Below are 17,033 nucleotides of genomic sequence, written 5' to 3'. Positions count from 1 at the left end.
TCTGTGACACGGCTGCAGTGTGTTTTATCTGCTTTATTTATACCTCAATCAGATATTTAATTTTAATCTTTTCTTTATTCATTTTATACTGCATTGGTTTGTGTTAAGACATTAGGTACTGGTGCATGTAAGATTCTGGCTTATTATTTCAAATTGAATATAAACTTAATTGTTATTCTAAATTATTTTGAGGCACATTTGATTAAACTCTTAAGCTGCTATTGTTATGGTGTGCTAAATTACTTTTGGGATATTTGTAAGAAACACTTTATTTTATACAGGGATAATTTGGGATATTATTTTGATTTCTATCAATAAAAATGTTTAATGTAGAAAGTGTGTCTGTTTGGTCTTTTAACAGTGGAATTATTTTTTGTTGGTATGAAAAGAAATTCACTCATACACCATCTAATGTAACTGAAGCGAGGAATGAAATAAAGAAGGAGAAAAAGAAAAGACAGCAGAAAGGTTGGAAACAAGATAAAACACAAAGTATAAAAATCTATAATGAATATTACAGTAAACTACAATTGAGTAACATATTGAAGTTTAATTTCAGCTCTCCAAACGTCAAACACCCGATACTAACAGCAGCTGATGATGCTGAGCTGATCTTGAGCTCATTAGATGTTCAGTTGGCTCCATCTAGTGGACAGATATTAGAACTACATCATGTGAAGTGTGATATCTGACACTGACTGGGTTTCTGCTGGTGTTAATTGTGTCAGCTATTTTTTAAATGTAGTATTAGTATTGTGTCAAATGCCCTCGTTAGTTTTGTGATATTTAATCCACCTTATACTATTTTTTTGTCACACTTTAGTCGACTAAAAGTCTTGGTATTTTAGTCTGATATTAGTCAAAACGAAACCCAAAGTGTTTTAGTCCATGAAACTTATTTTAGTCTTTGATAGTCTTTTTTAGTATTTGAAAGCATATTAATTTTAATTAACATTTAATTCAATCTATTCTAACCACAGGACGTCATTTTAGTCTTTTCCTCACTCATCTAACAAGATTAATGTTATCATTACCTGATGAAGTACACATGATGAATGATTAGGAATGCAACAGGTTCCTAGAGCTATGGGTGGCAGAGTGGAAGTAGGCTTAGTGGAAAGGTAGAGTTGGGTATCATCAGCGTAACAGTGGAATTATATCAAATTTCCTGAGAATGTGACCAAGAGGAAGAAGATAAATAATGAACAGGAGGGGGACAAGGACAGTGAACGGATGTTAAATAACCCAAGGGTTAGATTGCTGATGTGAGGTTTGGTGTTAGCTGACCTGGCTGGATTAACTAGGACACTATGATCAACAGTTCGTCCACACCTGTGCCTGTGCATTGATTTGCAATGTGAAATAAAAACAGGAATTGGGAACCAGTTAATCACATCAATGGAAGTAGCTTTATGACAGCCATTAGGAGACAGTGGACCATGGTAAGGGCGATGGACCAGGGAAAGTGTCAGTACCTGGGTTGGTCACCAGGGGGAGCTTGTGAGAGACACGGTACTGTGTGATACCGGAGTAGAAGGAGAAGAAGAAGGTTCTAGGTGGGGAGCAATCTGAATTCCTCCCAAGTGGGATCACTAAAGGTACATCATATCTTATCTTATCTTATGTACATAAGCAATATCAATGTTCTTGTACCGTGCATCAGTGTATTGGAAGATTCTTTTATATATGTTTCTTTATATTTCAACAAATCTCATGTTTAGATCCAAACCAACAATGTGTATCAGAGTCTGATATATCTTATTCCTCTGTGCTGTAGACATGTTGTCCAAAAACTACTAAGAACTTGTCACAACAAAGAAAGAAAGAAAGGCTTTAATTTCTGAAATCAACCTTGTGTAGTCAAATCTTCTTCTGAAGATTAAGAAAGAATGATAGCCAGATTAATGACATGTGTACAAAGGTTTGAAGACAGAAGCCAAAGAAGAAAAAAAACTTACTCTCAATGAGCTGGAGTGTTTTATTTAGTGTATTGATGTATTTGTTCATCCAGAATTTGAACACAACTCATTCAATCCTAAAACACAATGTGAGCTGCTGTAAAAACAGAAACATCAGTGAAGAAGAAACTGAGAGGAACTTGTGTAAAGGAGGATTTAGAGAGGTGATGGAGATTTTAATATGTGCTGTTGTGATGCCATCTAGTGGAGATTATGTTCATGTGATGTGTGATATCTGATACTGACTGTGTTTCTGCTACAGGTTAGACTGGTTTTCACGTCACTCTGATGTGTTTTTTAGATGTGGACTCTGAAGTTATGAGGATGTGACAGCGTCTTCAGATCAAATGAACACAGACAGCAGGACTGATGAGGGAGAATGAGCAGCTTCTTCTCTCCTCATGTTTCTCTACACATGAAGGTGGAAAGTGTCTGTAAATTGACTTGAAGAGACTTCAGCAGGTGAGAATCCTACCAGAGAAATCTGTAAATGTCTGATGAACCATCAGTTTGATCACATTGTGTTGAATCACTGTTTGACTGGATAGTAGAAATGTTTCTGATGATGATTATCTGTTTCACTAGATTTATATTTATACTTCAGATTTGACAGAGGATTTGATTCTTGATTATGTGTGTCTTTATGAGTAAAAGGAGAGCAGTTTAACAATGATTTCCTTGTTTTATTGTTAGTGGCTCTCAGGTTGAATCAACAGCATTGTGCCATAATTAAAAAATGCAGGGAGTGTCAGAACTGGTTCAACAGCTTTGATCAACTTGGCAGTGGTACATTTTAATCCAAAACAACCATCCTCCAACATTGAGACAGACTTGGTTTGACTGAAAGCTCTTTTACAGTCCATGTTGTGAACTGTCCCAGAGGCTGAGGGTGGGGGTGGGATTCAATAAGTTTTTACTTCTTCCCACTCCATTTCGAATGTAGTTGACAGTGCATTATATTTTCTGTCGGATGTAGGTTCGCTATTTTCGGTGAGAACACTGTGCTTTCATTTTTTATGTGCTGTTTTTGTTTTGTTTTTTGTCACGCATTCGAAATAAAAATAATCTAATCTAATCTAATCTAAAGGCTGCAGAGTCCAAAGCTCAGAGGTGAGATGAGGATCTCTAACTCTCCATCATTGTTCTCACTGGTTTCTCATGCACTTGTCTTAAAGTATGTGTAAAGTAAGAATAAATAAGTGTTCTGAGTTTGACATACAACAGAAAAGTGTGTTGTTAACCACCCTGCCAAATTTGAATGATTAAAATTATTTAAATGATTTAAAAAATCGCCAAATATATGAAATTAGGCTTCAAAGTAAAAATCAGCCTATGACTGTGTTCGAAACCACATACCTCATACTACATTCTACACACTAAAGAACCAAATAGTAAGCAGACCGTTTACACTGTAGTAAACTACAAGATAACCCACAATGCATTTGGTTCCTACCCGAGCTGAAATCATCAGGCTGAAGCTGATTTAATTTTAGCTCTAACTCTGTAAATATACCACTTTATCCACATTTCTAAGCTTTTTAGGAAGAAAGTAAAGTAGCCCTTTAGATCCACAATGTGACGCTAATTTTTTCAAATAACACCTGTTTAAAGTTTTGTTCCTGAGAATTCGCCGTAGCGAGTAACGCACTTCCGGTCATTTTCACAAAATAAAACACCCGTTACCTTTTATTATAAAGAAAACCATAACGATAGAATTGGTGCTTTTATTTTGAAAACAAGAAGGGAACATACCCTCTCTGTAGCTAACTTCAAACCACTGTTTTTTTTTCAGAACATTGCGTTGCATCTTGGGTAATGTGAGTGTGAGTAGTCAGCTCTTGATGCATACTCTGCATTTCTGGAGAATCTAGTAAACCATCCAGGAACTTCTCACATACTCTAAATCACTACGCAGTTAAACACCCTACATACTTCAAATGATGTCAGAGTTAGTACGAGTAGTAGGAAAGTATGCGGTTTAGAACAGACCTTTTGTCTCTGCTCCCAAATGCTGAAACCCCGCCCCCTACCACGTGTCACCTGTCAATCAAGGTCAGCCACCTCTACCAAAAACTTGGACGCTACATCTGAGCTTTCTGTAGGTTCTACAGGTTAGACTGGTTTTCACGTCACTCTGATGTTTTTTTTTAGATGTGGACTTTATAGTTTTGAGGATGTGACAGCGTCTTCAGATCAAATGAACACAGACAGCAGGACTGACGAGGGAGAATGAGCAGCTTCTTCTCTCCTGATGTTTCCTCTACACATGAAGGTGGAAAGTGTCTGTAAGTTGACCTGAAGAGACTTCAGCAGGTGAGAATCCTACCAGAGAAATCTGTAAATGTCTGATGAACCATCAGTTTGATCACATTGTGTTGAATCACTGTTTGTCTGGGCAGTAGAAATGTTTCTGATGATGATTGTCTGTTTTACTATATTTAAAGGAGAGCAGTTTGACAATGATTTCCTTCTTTTATTGTTAGTGGTTCTCAGGTTGAATCAACAGCACTTTGATTGTAATCTAAGATCATCAGTGAAAAATGCAGGGAGTGTCAGAACTGGTTCAACAGCTATGATCAACTTGGCAGTGGTGCATTTTAATCCAAAACACACCCATCCTCCAACACTGAAACAGACTTGGTTTGACTGAAAGCTCTTTTACAGTCCATGTTGTGAACTGTCCCAGAGGCTGCAGAGTCCTCAGATGGACCTGCTCAGTGTGTCTGATGGGAAGAGCTCCTGCTTCTCCGTTTTCTACAGTATTTGTGACATGTTAGAGAGATGAATGAGAACTAATGTGTCCTGTGATGAAACCTTGTTGTAGTGAGTGAGTGCAGCTCTCCCAGCAGCTGTTTCTCTGCTATGGATCAGTGTGAGGACAGAGAGGAGGGAGTCCCTCCCTCTAAAAGCTCTCTGTGTGGGGAACATGACAGCCAGACCAAAGCTCAGAGGTGAGATGAGGATCTCTAACTGTCCATCACTATTCTCCACTCACATCACTCCACCATCATTATTCACACTCACTGTCACATCTGACACTCAACTACTGAATAATAAGTCACAATAACTCAGAATGAACTACTAACTTTGTGAGTTAACAAAGAGCTCAACCACTGATTAGTCAACTAATCAACTAAGATGAGACAGCATCTTTCATCAGATGACATTTTGATGAACAGGAGAACGTTTCTCATCCACTGTCTTCTTACTGATTTTCATTCTGCTTCTAAAACTTCAGCTGCTGACAGTCTGCTCAAAATTCATCTTTTTAAACTCTTTGATTTGTTAATTGTTTGTTTCTATCAGGATGCAGCAGCAGAGAGCAGACTCTCCTGAACCCAGCTGTGTGTCAATGAAGAGTGACGACTCTATGGGTCGTCCTTTTCACTTTAAAGATGGACAACCTGCTGATGGAAGGTAAGAATTTAAAAGTGAAGTTTGTTATTATCTGACTCTCCTGAGAAGAGGAATCAATATATAGTTTCAGCAGTGACATCACAGTGTACACCTGTGCAACAGTCACATGTCAAAGAGTTCAGTGTTATAAGACACCAACATGGTCACTATATCAATATGTGTGTGTAACTTTGAAAACATCACATCAATAATCAGAGCAGCAGCTAACTTGGATGTGTCTGTCTTGAGCTAACTTCAAAGATGGACCCTGCTGAGCAAAGGTGAGAATATTGATCTCAGGATTGATAAACTGACTGAACACATTTATAATCAACAGAAAGGATTTTTAAAAAGGTTGTTTTTAACGTCAAACATAGTAAATTAACATGCGGTTCTCACACTGATGTTGTCCATTTTTATATAAACATCAATCCTTGAAATTTGATTGATGGTTGGTAAACCAGCTTAAGGTGCATTACCACCGCGTACCGGACTAGAGTGTAGGTGTCGCAAAAACTTAGGGTCTTAGAAATGTGGTCCTGGAACTGCAGCCTCCAGTATTTCATGAATCCTCTATGTGTTTTCTGTGGTGTGATTTATTTTTTATGTTTTCATGTATTTAATCTACATTTAACAAACAATGCATTAATATAATTTCAAATAGCAAGTTCAATCATGTAGATCCATCTTTAGTTATTGAGCTTAATACAGTTACTGAGCCATGAACATCCTCACTTCCTTCTTCTCCTGTTGACTCATGACCAAGTCGCTGCCATCCTCTTTTCATCACTGGAGGAATTTGAACTCATCAGTCACTGAGAGGAAATGGAGGCAACATGGGAGAGGTTTATATTTCAAACTCTGCTGTAAATATGCTCCACACATCTGCATCAGATCAGAGGCTGTTTGTCCTCCACTGATGAGCTGAATAAAACTGATGGAGGAGGAAAAACTACACAGACACACTTACATGTTCAGATTTCTAGACTTTAAACTGATTTCTTTGGTTTGTCACTGTTTTATTAGTATCAGGATGCAGCAGCAGAGAGGACAACCTGCTGATGGAAGGTAAGAGTTTGATTACCAGTAAACAGACCAACATCTACAGGAGTTCATTTTGTCATTGTGACAGAACATCTTTAATAAGCTGAGTGCAGATTTTAGTCATTAAATGTCCTTAAACGTGATGTTTTCTCCACAGAGTTCAGCAGCAGAGCTCAGAGGTTCCCAGTGATCAGTCTGCACAGCAGCATCAAACACAGCTGGACTCCATATTTATGGTGTGTACATGTACAAACACACCTTTTACTATTAACTCCATCAACCACAGATGAAATAGTAAAGTAGCATTCAGGTCCTAACAGTGTCCATGCTGCTCTGTTTAGACCAGCAGGCCTTCAGACTGACACATGAATCACATGTTGTGTTCTACCAGTATAAATGAAATGTTCACTTTATCTTTCTGTTCCAGCTGCTGGAGGAGAACATCGTCACTTTTATGAAGAACGAGCTGAAGAGAGTCCAGAGGGGTCTTAGTCCAGATTATCCAGAATGCTTAGAGAGTCAGAGTGAGGATGAGGAGGTGTTGGACATTGAGGAGAAAGAGCAGAGGAGGAGCAGCAGAGACGCATTTCTGAAGATCACAGTGCACTTCCTGAGGAGAATGAAGCAGGAGGAGCTGGCTGAGCGTCTGCAGAGCAGTAAGAGGATTTTAACAGATTTAACATGATGGAGAGGAAATGGAGGCAACATGGGAGAGGTTTATATTTCAAACTCTGCTGTAAATATGCTGCACACATCTGCATCAGATCAGAGGCTGTTTGTCCTCCACTGATGAGCTGAATAAAACTGATGGAGGAGGAAAAAACACACAGACACACTTACATGTTCAGATTTCTAGACTTTCTGTAGGATCCACTCACTGATTTCATTTGTTGTTTGTTCATTCAGGAGCTCGTACTGCAAAGTGTCGACGTAAACTCAAGTCTAACCTGGAGAAGAAGTTCCAGTGTCTGTTTGAGGGGATCGCTAAAGCAGGAAACCCAACCCTTCTGAATCAGATCTACACACCGCTCTACATCACAGAGGGAGGGACTGCAGAGGTCAATGATGAACATGAGGTCAGACAGATTGAAACAGCATCCAGGAAACCAGACAGACCAGAAACAACAATCAGACAAGAAGACATCTTTAAAGCCTCACCTGGAAGAGATGAACCAATCAGAACAGTGATGACAAAGGGAGTGGCTGGCATTGGGAAAACAGTCTTAACACAGAAGTTCACTCTGGACTGGGCTGAAGACAAAGCCAACCAGGACATACACTTCACATTTCCATTCACTTTCAGAGAGCTGAATGTGCTGAAAGGGAAAAGGTACAGCTTGGTGGAACTTGTTCATCACTTCTTTACTGAAACCAAAGAAGCAGGAATCTGCAGGTTTGAAGAGTTCCAGGTTGTGTTCATCTTTGACGGTCTGGATGAGTGTCGACTTCCTCTGGACTTCCACAACACTGAGATCCTGACTGATGTTACAGAGTCCACCTCAGTGGATGTGCTGCTGACAAACCTCATCAGGGGGAAACTGCTTCCCTCTGCTCGCCTCTGGATAACCACACGACCTGCAGCAGCCAATCAGATCCCTCCTGAGTGTGTCGGCATGTTGACAGAGGTCAGAGGGTTCACTGACCCACAGAAGGAGGAGTACTTCAGGAAGAGATTCAGAGATGAGGAGCAGGCCAGCACCATCATCTCCCACATCAAGACATCACGAAGCCTCCACATCATGTGCCACATCCCAGTGTTCTGCTGGATCACTGCTACAGTTCTGGAGGATGTGTTGAAAAGCAGAGAGGGAGGAGAGCTGCCCAAGTCCCTGACTGAGATGTACATCCACTTCCTGGTGGTTCAGTCCAAGCTGAAGAACATCAAGTATGATGGAGGAGCTGAGACAGATCCACACTGGAGTCCAGAGAGCAGGACGATGATTGAGTCTCTGGGAAAACTGGCTTTTGAGCAGCTGCAGAAAGGAAACCTGATCTTCTATGAATCAGACCTGACAGAGTGTGGCATCGATATCAGAGCAGCCTCAGTGTGCTCAGGAGTGTTCACACAGGTCTTTAAAGAGGAGAGAGGGCTGTATCAGGACAAGGTGTTCTGCTTCGTCCATCTGAGTGTTCAGGAGTTTCTAGCTGCTCTTCATGTCCATCTGACATTCATCAAGTCTGGAGTCAATCTGCTGGCAGACGAACAAACAACATCCTGGTGGTATGAAGTGATCAGAGGCAAATCAACATGTTTCTACCAGAGTGCTGTGGACGAGGCCTTAAAGAGTCCAAATGGACACTTGGACTTGTTCCTCCGCTTCCTCCTGGGTCTTTCACTGCAGACCAATCAGACTCTCCTACGAGGTCTTCTGACACAGACAGGAAGTAGCTCACAGACCAATCAGAAAACAGTTGAGTACATCAAGAAGAAGATCAGTGAGAATGTGTCTGCAGAGAGAAGCATCAATCTGTTCCACTGTCTGAATGAACTGAATGATCGTTCTCTGGTGGAGGAGATCCAACGGTACCTGAGATCAGGAAGTCTCTCCACAGATAAACTGTCTCCTGCTCAGTGGTCTGCTCTGGTCTTCATCTTACTGTCATCAGAAAAAGATCTGGACGTGTTTGACCTGAAGAAATACTCTGCTTCAGAGGAGGCCCTTCTGAGGCTGCTGCCAGTGGTCAAAGCCTCCAACAAAGCTCTGTAGGTGCACACAGAACTATCCAGATTAATGTAGTTTAATATTTGCTCAGTTAAGAAAAGTAATGTTTGGAATTTGCTTCTTTTTTTGCTGTTTCTTATTCAGGTTGACTGACTGTAACCTCTCAGAGAGAAGCTGTGCAGCTCTGTCCTCAGTTCTCAGCTCCCAGTCCTCTAGTCTGAGAGATCTGGACCTGAGTAACAACAACTTGCAGGATTCAGGAGTGAAGCAGCTTTCTGCTGGACTGGAGAACCTACATTGCACACTGGAAACTCTAAGGTCATTTTTATTACTGTGTATTTAAAGTAATATGTTGACTTCCACCCAGTTTATAGGTTACATGAAGAATTTTTGATAATAAAAATATTTGCATATTCCCTGGGCTGATTATATAAACAGAAATTAGAACTGAAATACTAAATAACTAAATACTGAGTGATATGAAATCAGAAATATGATGAAAGTAAATTTATAATAAATCTTTTTTTTCATATATGCCATAACAATAAAGCTTTAAAGATATTTCTTCTTTCAAAGTAAAAACAGAATGGTATCAGATTAAACTCCGAGCTTCAGCAGTTGCAGCTTCCAGCATGAACATGTGCTTTCTCTCCAACATACAACAGGGGGCGCTGAGTGTATCCATTAAGGCCTGAAGCTAATTAGATTAGGTGTTATGTGTGTTCAGTCTGTCAGGATGTCTGATCACAGAGGAAGGCTGTGCTTCTCTGGCCTCAGCTCTGAGCTCCAACCCCTCCCATCTGAGAGAGCTGGACCTGAGCTACAATCATCCAGGAGACTCAGGAGAGAAGCTGTCTGCTAGACTGAAGGATCCACACTGGAGACTGGACACTCTCAGGTATGGACAGACAGGTGGACACTCTCAGGTATGGACAGATAGATGGACACTCTCAGGTATGGACAGACAGGTGGACACTCAGGTATGGACAGATGGACACTTTCAGGTAATACAGACAGGTGGAGATCCTCAGGTATGTACAGACAGATGGACACTCTCAGCTACCGACAGATGAACAGACACTCACCTGACTAACTGAGGGACTCTGGTTCATGTTTAATGGTGGATATGAGTAAAGGTCTATGAAATGATTGTGTCTTTGTCTCTTCCTCCAGGATGGACCATGGTGGACTGCAGAGACTGAAACCTGGTCTGAGGAAGTGTGAGTGTGTTTTCAGTTTGATTCATGAGAACTTTGAGAAAAACTGGATGAAATATGTAAAAGAAGTGAAAAAAGTTCAAAATAATGGAAAATGTGTTTTGGCAGAAATGGGCGTGGCCTAAACTGACATTTATCTTGAACCAATGAATCCATGAAACAGGAATTTCCTTCTGTTCGTCACAGTTCAGGAGTTAAAAGAGAAATGTTTTATTAATGTCCACATGGTGGCGCTACCTACTCCAAAATGTCCCTCATGTCTCTCCTGCAGATAAAGTTCATTCATTCATACTGACTTCAGCTGTTTGGAGCATTTGGACAAAAATGTGCTTCTAACTGAACTGTTGAATGTACATTGAGACAAATATCAGATGCAGCTGGGATTAAATTCAATTTTGAATTTGGCAAAATAAAATACATCCAAACGTCCACTTACTCTGTAAGTTACTCTACTCTCCAAAGCTTTCAGTCACATCTCATGGTCTTCCTCAGTGATGGAGGGTCTCCGTTGTCATGGAGATGGTTTAAGTTTGAATGGTTTAATTTCAGTGATTGTCAGTAAAGTAGTTAATAAATCAACAGATGATAAACTGCAGCTGTATTGTGTCTCGTTCTCTCCATCAGATGCCTGTGAACTGAAACTGGATCCAAACACAATGTACAGAAAACTCGAACTGTCTGATAACAACAGGAAGGTGACATGTGTGAAGGAGGATCAGTCATATCCTGATCATCCAGACAGATTTGACTACTGGCGTCAGCTGTTGTGTAGAAATGTTCTGACTGGTCGCTGTTACTGGGAGGTTGAGTGGAGAGGAAGAGTTGATATATCAGTGAGTTACAGAAGAATCAGCAGGAAAGGAGGCAGAGATGACTGTGTGTTTGGATGGAATGATCAGTCCTGGAGTCTGAGGTGCACTGAGGATGATGGTTACTATGTCTGGCACAATAACAGAGAAATATCCATCTCCTCCTCCTCCTCCTCCTCCTCCTCCTCCTCCTCTGTCTCTAACAGAGTAGCAGTGTATGTGGACTGTCCCGCTGGCACTCTGTCCTTCTACAGAGTCTCCTCTGACACACTGATCCACCTCCACACCTTCAACACCACATTCACTGAACCTCTGTATGCTGGGTTTGCAGTATGGTCTGGTTCAGTCTCTCTGTGTCCTCTGTAGGAGGGAGAGTCTCTGGTTCCTCTGTAGGAGGGAGAGTCTCTCTGGTTCCTCTGTAGGAGGGAGTCTCTCTGGTTTCTCTGTAGGAGGGAGAGACTCTCTGGTTCCTCTGTAGGAGGGAGTCTCTCTGGTTTCTCTGTAGGAGGGAGAGTCTCTCTGGTTCCTCTGTAGGAGGGAGTCTCTCTGTGTCCTCTGTAGGAGGGAGAGTCTCTCCTGTGGACAGAAACTCTGCTGACTGAAGTTCAGCTGCTGAAATCAAACATCACACACACTCTGCACTGTGAAGCAGATCTGTCTCAGACTCAAACACTCAGTTATTTTTCCTTCTACATGATTCATTGATTAGTCTCAGTTGACTCCGCTGTTGTTTTTGTCAGGATCCCATGAGCAACATGCAGCTCTATCCATGTTTTAATCAAATTAATCTGTCCAGCTGTGGAAGCCCACAGTGATTTTGTGTTTCTCACATGTATTTTATCTGATCATCAATAATTATTCATGTTGACATAATGGATAATATAACAAGCTTTTAAAATACAGCACATTGTTTAAGATAAAGATCAGTTTCAACCTTTTTGTCTTAATGTTTTGAGTCAATTTAAGGAGAAAACTCCAAATTCCCTGATTCTAGCTTCTTAAATGTGAAGATTTTCTGGTTTCTTCTGGCTCATATCAGCTGTCACTAATCAATTCAGTGACTTGATGACTAAATGAAAGCCGTCTGTTGTTATTTTGTTTCTGCTTTCTGTGACATGGCTGCTGTGGGTTCTGTCTGTTTTATTTATACCTGAATCGTATATCTGATTGGAATCTTTATTCATTTTATACTGTGTTTGTTTGTGTTAAGACATTAGACATTGGTACATTTAAAAAGTCTGGCTTATTCTTTCAAAGTGAATATAAACTGAATTGTTATTCTTTTAAAAGATTTATTTTTGTTTTTGCCTTTATTTCCATGGCAGAGAGGCTGATAGGAAACAGGGAGAGGGGGGGATGACCTGCAGCATATCAAACCAGAGACGCTCCCATTATGTGGCATGTGCAGTAACTGTTGTGGTATTTGGCTACCAAGGCGATATGTGATATTTTAGAGAAACTATTTATTATATGCAGGGATCATTTGTGATTTAATTGTATGTTACTTGGGTTTTTATTGTTTAAATAAAAATAATTGTAAAATGTAGAACATGTGTCTGTCTGTCTGGGTCTTTTAACAGTAGAGTTGATACTTTGCTGGAATTAAAAGGAACTCACTCACACACGAGCTGGTCTAACACAAGGTGAGTAATGAAATAAAGAAGGAGAAATAGCAAAGGAAGCGGAGAGGTTGGAAACAAGACAAAACACAAAACATAAATGCTATAACCAACGTTACAGTAAACTACAATGAGTAACATATCATTGTTCATTTTCAGCTGTCCAAGGATCAAACACCACAATCAAAGACACCTGCAATGGAAGAAAATCTGAAGCTGAAAATAAACTCAGATGATTGTGTGTTGGATAAAAGGCGTAACACATTGTGAGAGATAGAGATACTAACAGCAACTGATGATGCTGAGCTGATCTTTAGCTCATTAGATGTTCAGTTGGCTCCATCTAGTGGACAGATAGTAGAACTACATCATGTGATGTGTGATATCTGACACTGACTGGTTTTCTGTTACAGGTTAGACTGGTTTTGACTTCAGTTACAGTCCAATATGGTAAACTGCAAAAACAAGGGCTGTCAGAATGATGTGTTTGTAATATGTCTGACACATAATTAGAACTTCAACATTGTAATAACATGATGCATCAATTTATTTTGCTTGTTTTTTGTTTGATTTGAGGTTTGGTGTCTTCGTGTTGGATCATTTCGCCAGTTTCACAAACATATGAAACAGGCAAAGTTCCTCTTCACTTCACTTCCCCTTTGAAGGAATTGTTCCTTTTTGGTTGTGCCAGTTTCTTACTTCACTTCTCCTGTTCTGCTCTGCATGACGTTTGGTAAGTGACAATTTTCAGATATTTCACAGTAAAAAGTGTAAAAAGCATAAAGTGAGGCTGCTGTTTGTATTGAGACACACATCCTGACTCAGCTAATGTGTACTTATGTATTTAGTGATTTGTGTCATGACTTTTTCTCTGATTGTTACATTATTAAATGAATGCTAACCTGTAGGTAATGTACTGTTTAAAATACCTGCTGTGAGGTTTTCAGAGCTCACCTGAGATTCTGCAGCTCTGTGCTGCTTTCAACTCAGAATCACAGCGATCCTCAAACCTCCTTCAACACTGCGATCAAGCCAGCCGTGTCTTTTCAGTACGTTACCGTAACGATGCTTGTAACAACCAAAAGGGGGGAAGAAAAGGATATGTTTAATAAGCTTCAATGAATTGTTACAATTAACATCCATGATAAAGGGAAATTATATTAACAATCATAAACAGAATAAGAAAAGGTGGCGTCACCAATTTCACTCTGACGTGATAAAAAAAACCTCACTAAGTAACTTTTCTGTCAATCTCATAATATTTCTCTTCACAATGTTCTTGATTGAGTCTTATGAAAAGATAACAAATTTAAAGCTACTTTGCTGAAAATTAAAGGGGAAATCCATTCAAATTGAAAAATACATTGTAACATGTTGACTAAGTCCTAAAGTTTGCTCTTTTCTTTTCATTTTTCATTAAGCAGTTTGCTGAAAAATTCAATGTAATCCACGATGACCCTGAATACATTCAACTGAAATTTGAAATCATTTTACAGTTGGGGAGAAACTTAAATGGAAAGTCTCCCATAATAATTTACTGACATTTTTCTTTCAGTTCAAAATAAGATATTATTAATATTTAAAACGTAAATTCATGAACATTCTGCTAAACTTAAATAAAGCTTAACCCTAACCCTTTATTTGTCCTAAAGACCAGCTGGTTGTGCAGCAGTGAAACATCATTTAAATACAAACTAGAAATATGTGAAACCATTAAAAACAAGTGAAACTCTACTCTAAAACTCTAAAATCATCAAATAATGTGTGGTCTGACTGTGTTGATGTGCTAATGTCAGCTGAGAAAGAAAGAGGAACATGTGGCTGTCATGTGCAGGTCATTTGACATGCAGACGTGGTGCCAACTGTCTGGACCACAAATTTCATTGTACTGCTGTGCAATGACAATAAAGGCATTAAATTGAACAACCATTGAAACAAAGTTGATGTTTTGATCAAAGTCTTTCATATGTTCTTATTGAAATTATTCTTTTCAAATACTTAAAGAGGTTTGGTGTCCAACACACTCAGAGGTGTTGTATCACCGTTGTCTGATTTATGTTTCAGTCAGTTTGTGAGGTCCAATGAACTCAGACTGCTGCAGCATGATTAAACAGTCCTGCAGTAAATCCTCCCTTCATGAAGCTTTTTCAGAGATGTGTTGATTCAACTTGTTGCTCATATTGGAGTCAGTTGTTTGTGCTGCTGTTGAATTATAATGTGTTATACTGAGAGGTGTTTCTCATATTTAGTCAATTTCTATTGATGAGGGTTTGACTAAATCTTAGAAGCAGCTGATGTTCAAACAATCAGAGAACACTAGAGTGTCAATGATGCAGGAACCTGAAGCTGTTCACCTGTTCCACCTCTGCTCTTTTCATGTAGACAGACTCATGTGTCTTCACCTCCCGTCTCCTAAAATGTATCAGCTGATTGTTTTTTCTGATGTTGAGCGCAACCTGTCAGATGACTGGAGTTTCTCTCCATATGAAATCTCCTGGCTGTTTGTAATAAATGATGTTGGTGCCGTTCCTCCAGCTGCCAGTAGAGGGCAGTGAAGTGAAGTGAAGAGAAGTGATGATGAAGTGACAGCAGCCTCACATCAGATGGACTGATGAAGATAACCAGCAGCATCTTCTCTCTCTGTGTTTCCTCCACAGCTGAAGCTACAAAGTCTCTGTGACTGGATGTGAATTCAACATCTTCCTTGTTGTAGTGAGTGAGTGCAGCTCTCCCAGCAGCTGGTTCTCTGCTATGGATCAGTGTGAGGACAGAGAGGAGGGAGTCCCTCCCTCTAAAAGCTCTCTGTGTGGGGAACATGACAGCCAGACCAAAGCTCAGAGGTGAGATGAGCATCTCTAACTGTCCATCACTGTTCTCCACTCACATCACTCCACCATCATTATTCACACTCACTGTCACATCTGACACTCAACTACTGAATAATAAGTCACAATAACTCAGAATGAACTACTAACTTTGTGAGTTAACAAAGAGCTCAACCACTGATTAGTTAACTAATCAACTAAGATGAGACAGCATCTTTCATCATATGACATTTTGATGAACAGGAGAACGTTTCTCATCCACTGTCTTCTTACTGATTTTCATTCTGCTTCTAAAACTTCAGCTGCTGACAGTCTGCTCAAAATTCATCTTTTTAAACTCTTTGATTTGTCAATTGTTTGTTTGCATCAGGATGCAGCAGCAGAGAGCAGACTCTCCTGAACCCAGCTGTGTGTCCATGAAGAGTGATTACTCTATGGATCGTCCTATTGACATTAAAGATGGACAACCTGCTGCTGGACGGTAAGAATTTAAAACTGTTTGTTATTATCTGACTCTCCTGAAAAGAGGAATCAATAAAACAAGACAAAATAACATGAAACAAGCCAGGAAGGGTACAATGAAGAAAAAATATATTTTCCTTTATTTCTCTCACAAATCAAGAATCAGAAAATGTTTATTTTATCAGGATCTCTATGGATCTGATGGGGAAATGGACAAGAGATTATTCTCATAATTTACAGGATATCATACTCAAAATTCAAAGAAGATTCAAAACAATGGATGGATGAAAAGAAAAAGAAGTAGCCCTTGACATATCTAATAAAAACACATGAAGCAACAGGGCCAGTCTTTTTAAAAATGTATGGCTCACTTTGTACTTCCTCTAAAAGAATCTGTACAGAGTAAAAGCTGCTTGATGTTGTATTCATCCATCTGAAGATGAACTGGGATGTTTATATTTCCATCTATAGTTATTGAGGTTAACACAGATTGTTACTGAGTCATAGAACTCCTGTTGAACATCCTCACTTCCTTCTTCTTCTTTTGACTCGTGACCAAGTCGCTGCCATCCTCTTTTCATCACTGGAGGAATTTGAACTCATCAGTCACTCTGTTCTGAAAGATTTCTGTTTAATTCTGGGATTTAAACTGATGATTAATCCTTCATTTCTTTGGATTTTAACTTCATGACTTTTGTCACTCTTGTATTTGTATCAGGATGCAGCAGCAGAGAGCATACTCTCCTGAACCCAGCTGTGTGTCCATTAAAAGTGACGAGTCTATGGATCGTCCTATTGACATTAAAGATGGACAACTTGCTGATGGAAAATTTGACATCCAGTAATCCAATCTTCATTTATATATAATTCTGTCATCATGACAGAAATTATTTAATAAGATGCAGATTTAAGTCATTAAATGTCCTTAAACGTGATGTTTTCTCCACAGAGTTCAGCAGCAGAACTCAGAGGTTCTCAGTGATCAGTCTGCACAGCAGCATCAAACACAGCTGGACTCCATATTTATGGTGTGTACATGT

General features: G+C 39.6%; 1 protein-coding gene across 1 annotated transcript in view; it reads left to right on the top strand.

Moving 5' to 3' along the window:
• Positions 1–6,822: 6,822 nt before the first annotated feature.
• The window catches only part of LOC128371134 (uncharacterized), a gene marked incomplete at its 5' end in the record, with an annotated part of 74,544 nt that continues 64,333 nt past the window's right edge, over positions 6,823–17,033 (top strand). Inside the window, 3 exon segments of the mRNA XM_053331402.1 lie at positions 6,823–7,044; positions 7,319–8,223; positions 11,674–11,695. Of these exon segments, the coding sequence (XP_053187377.1) occupies positions 6,823–7,044; positions 7,319–8,223; positions 11,674–11,695 (1,149 nt within the window).

The sequence above is a fragment of the Scomber japonicus genome, chromosome 1 (assembly GCF_027409825.1).
Source record: "Scomber japonicus isolate fScoJap1 chromosome 1, fScoJap1.pri, whole genome shotgun sequence".
Lineage (NCBI taxonomy): Eukaryota > Metazoa > Chordata > Actinopteri > Scombriformes > Scombridae > Scomber > Scomber japonicus.
This window is presented reverse-complemented; position numbering and strand designations above follow the sequence as displayed.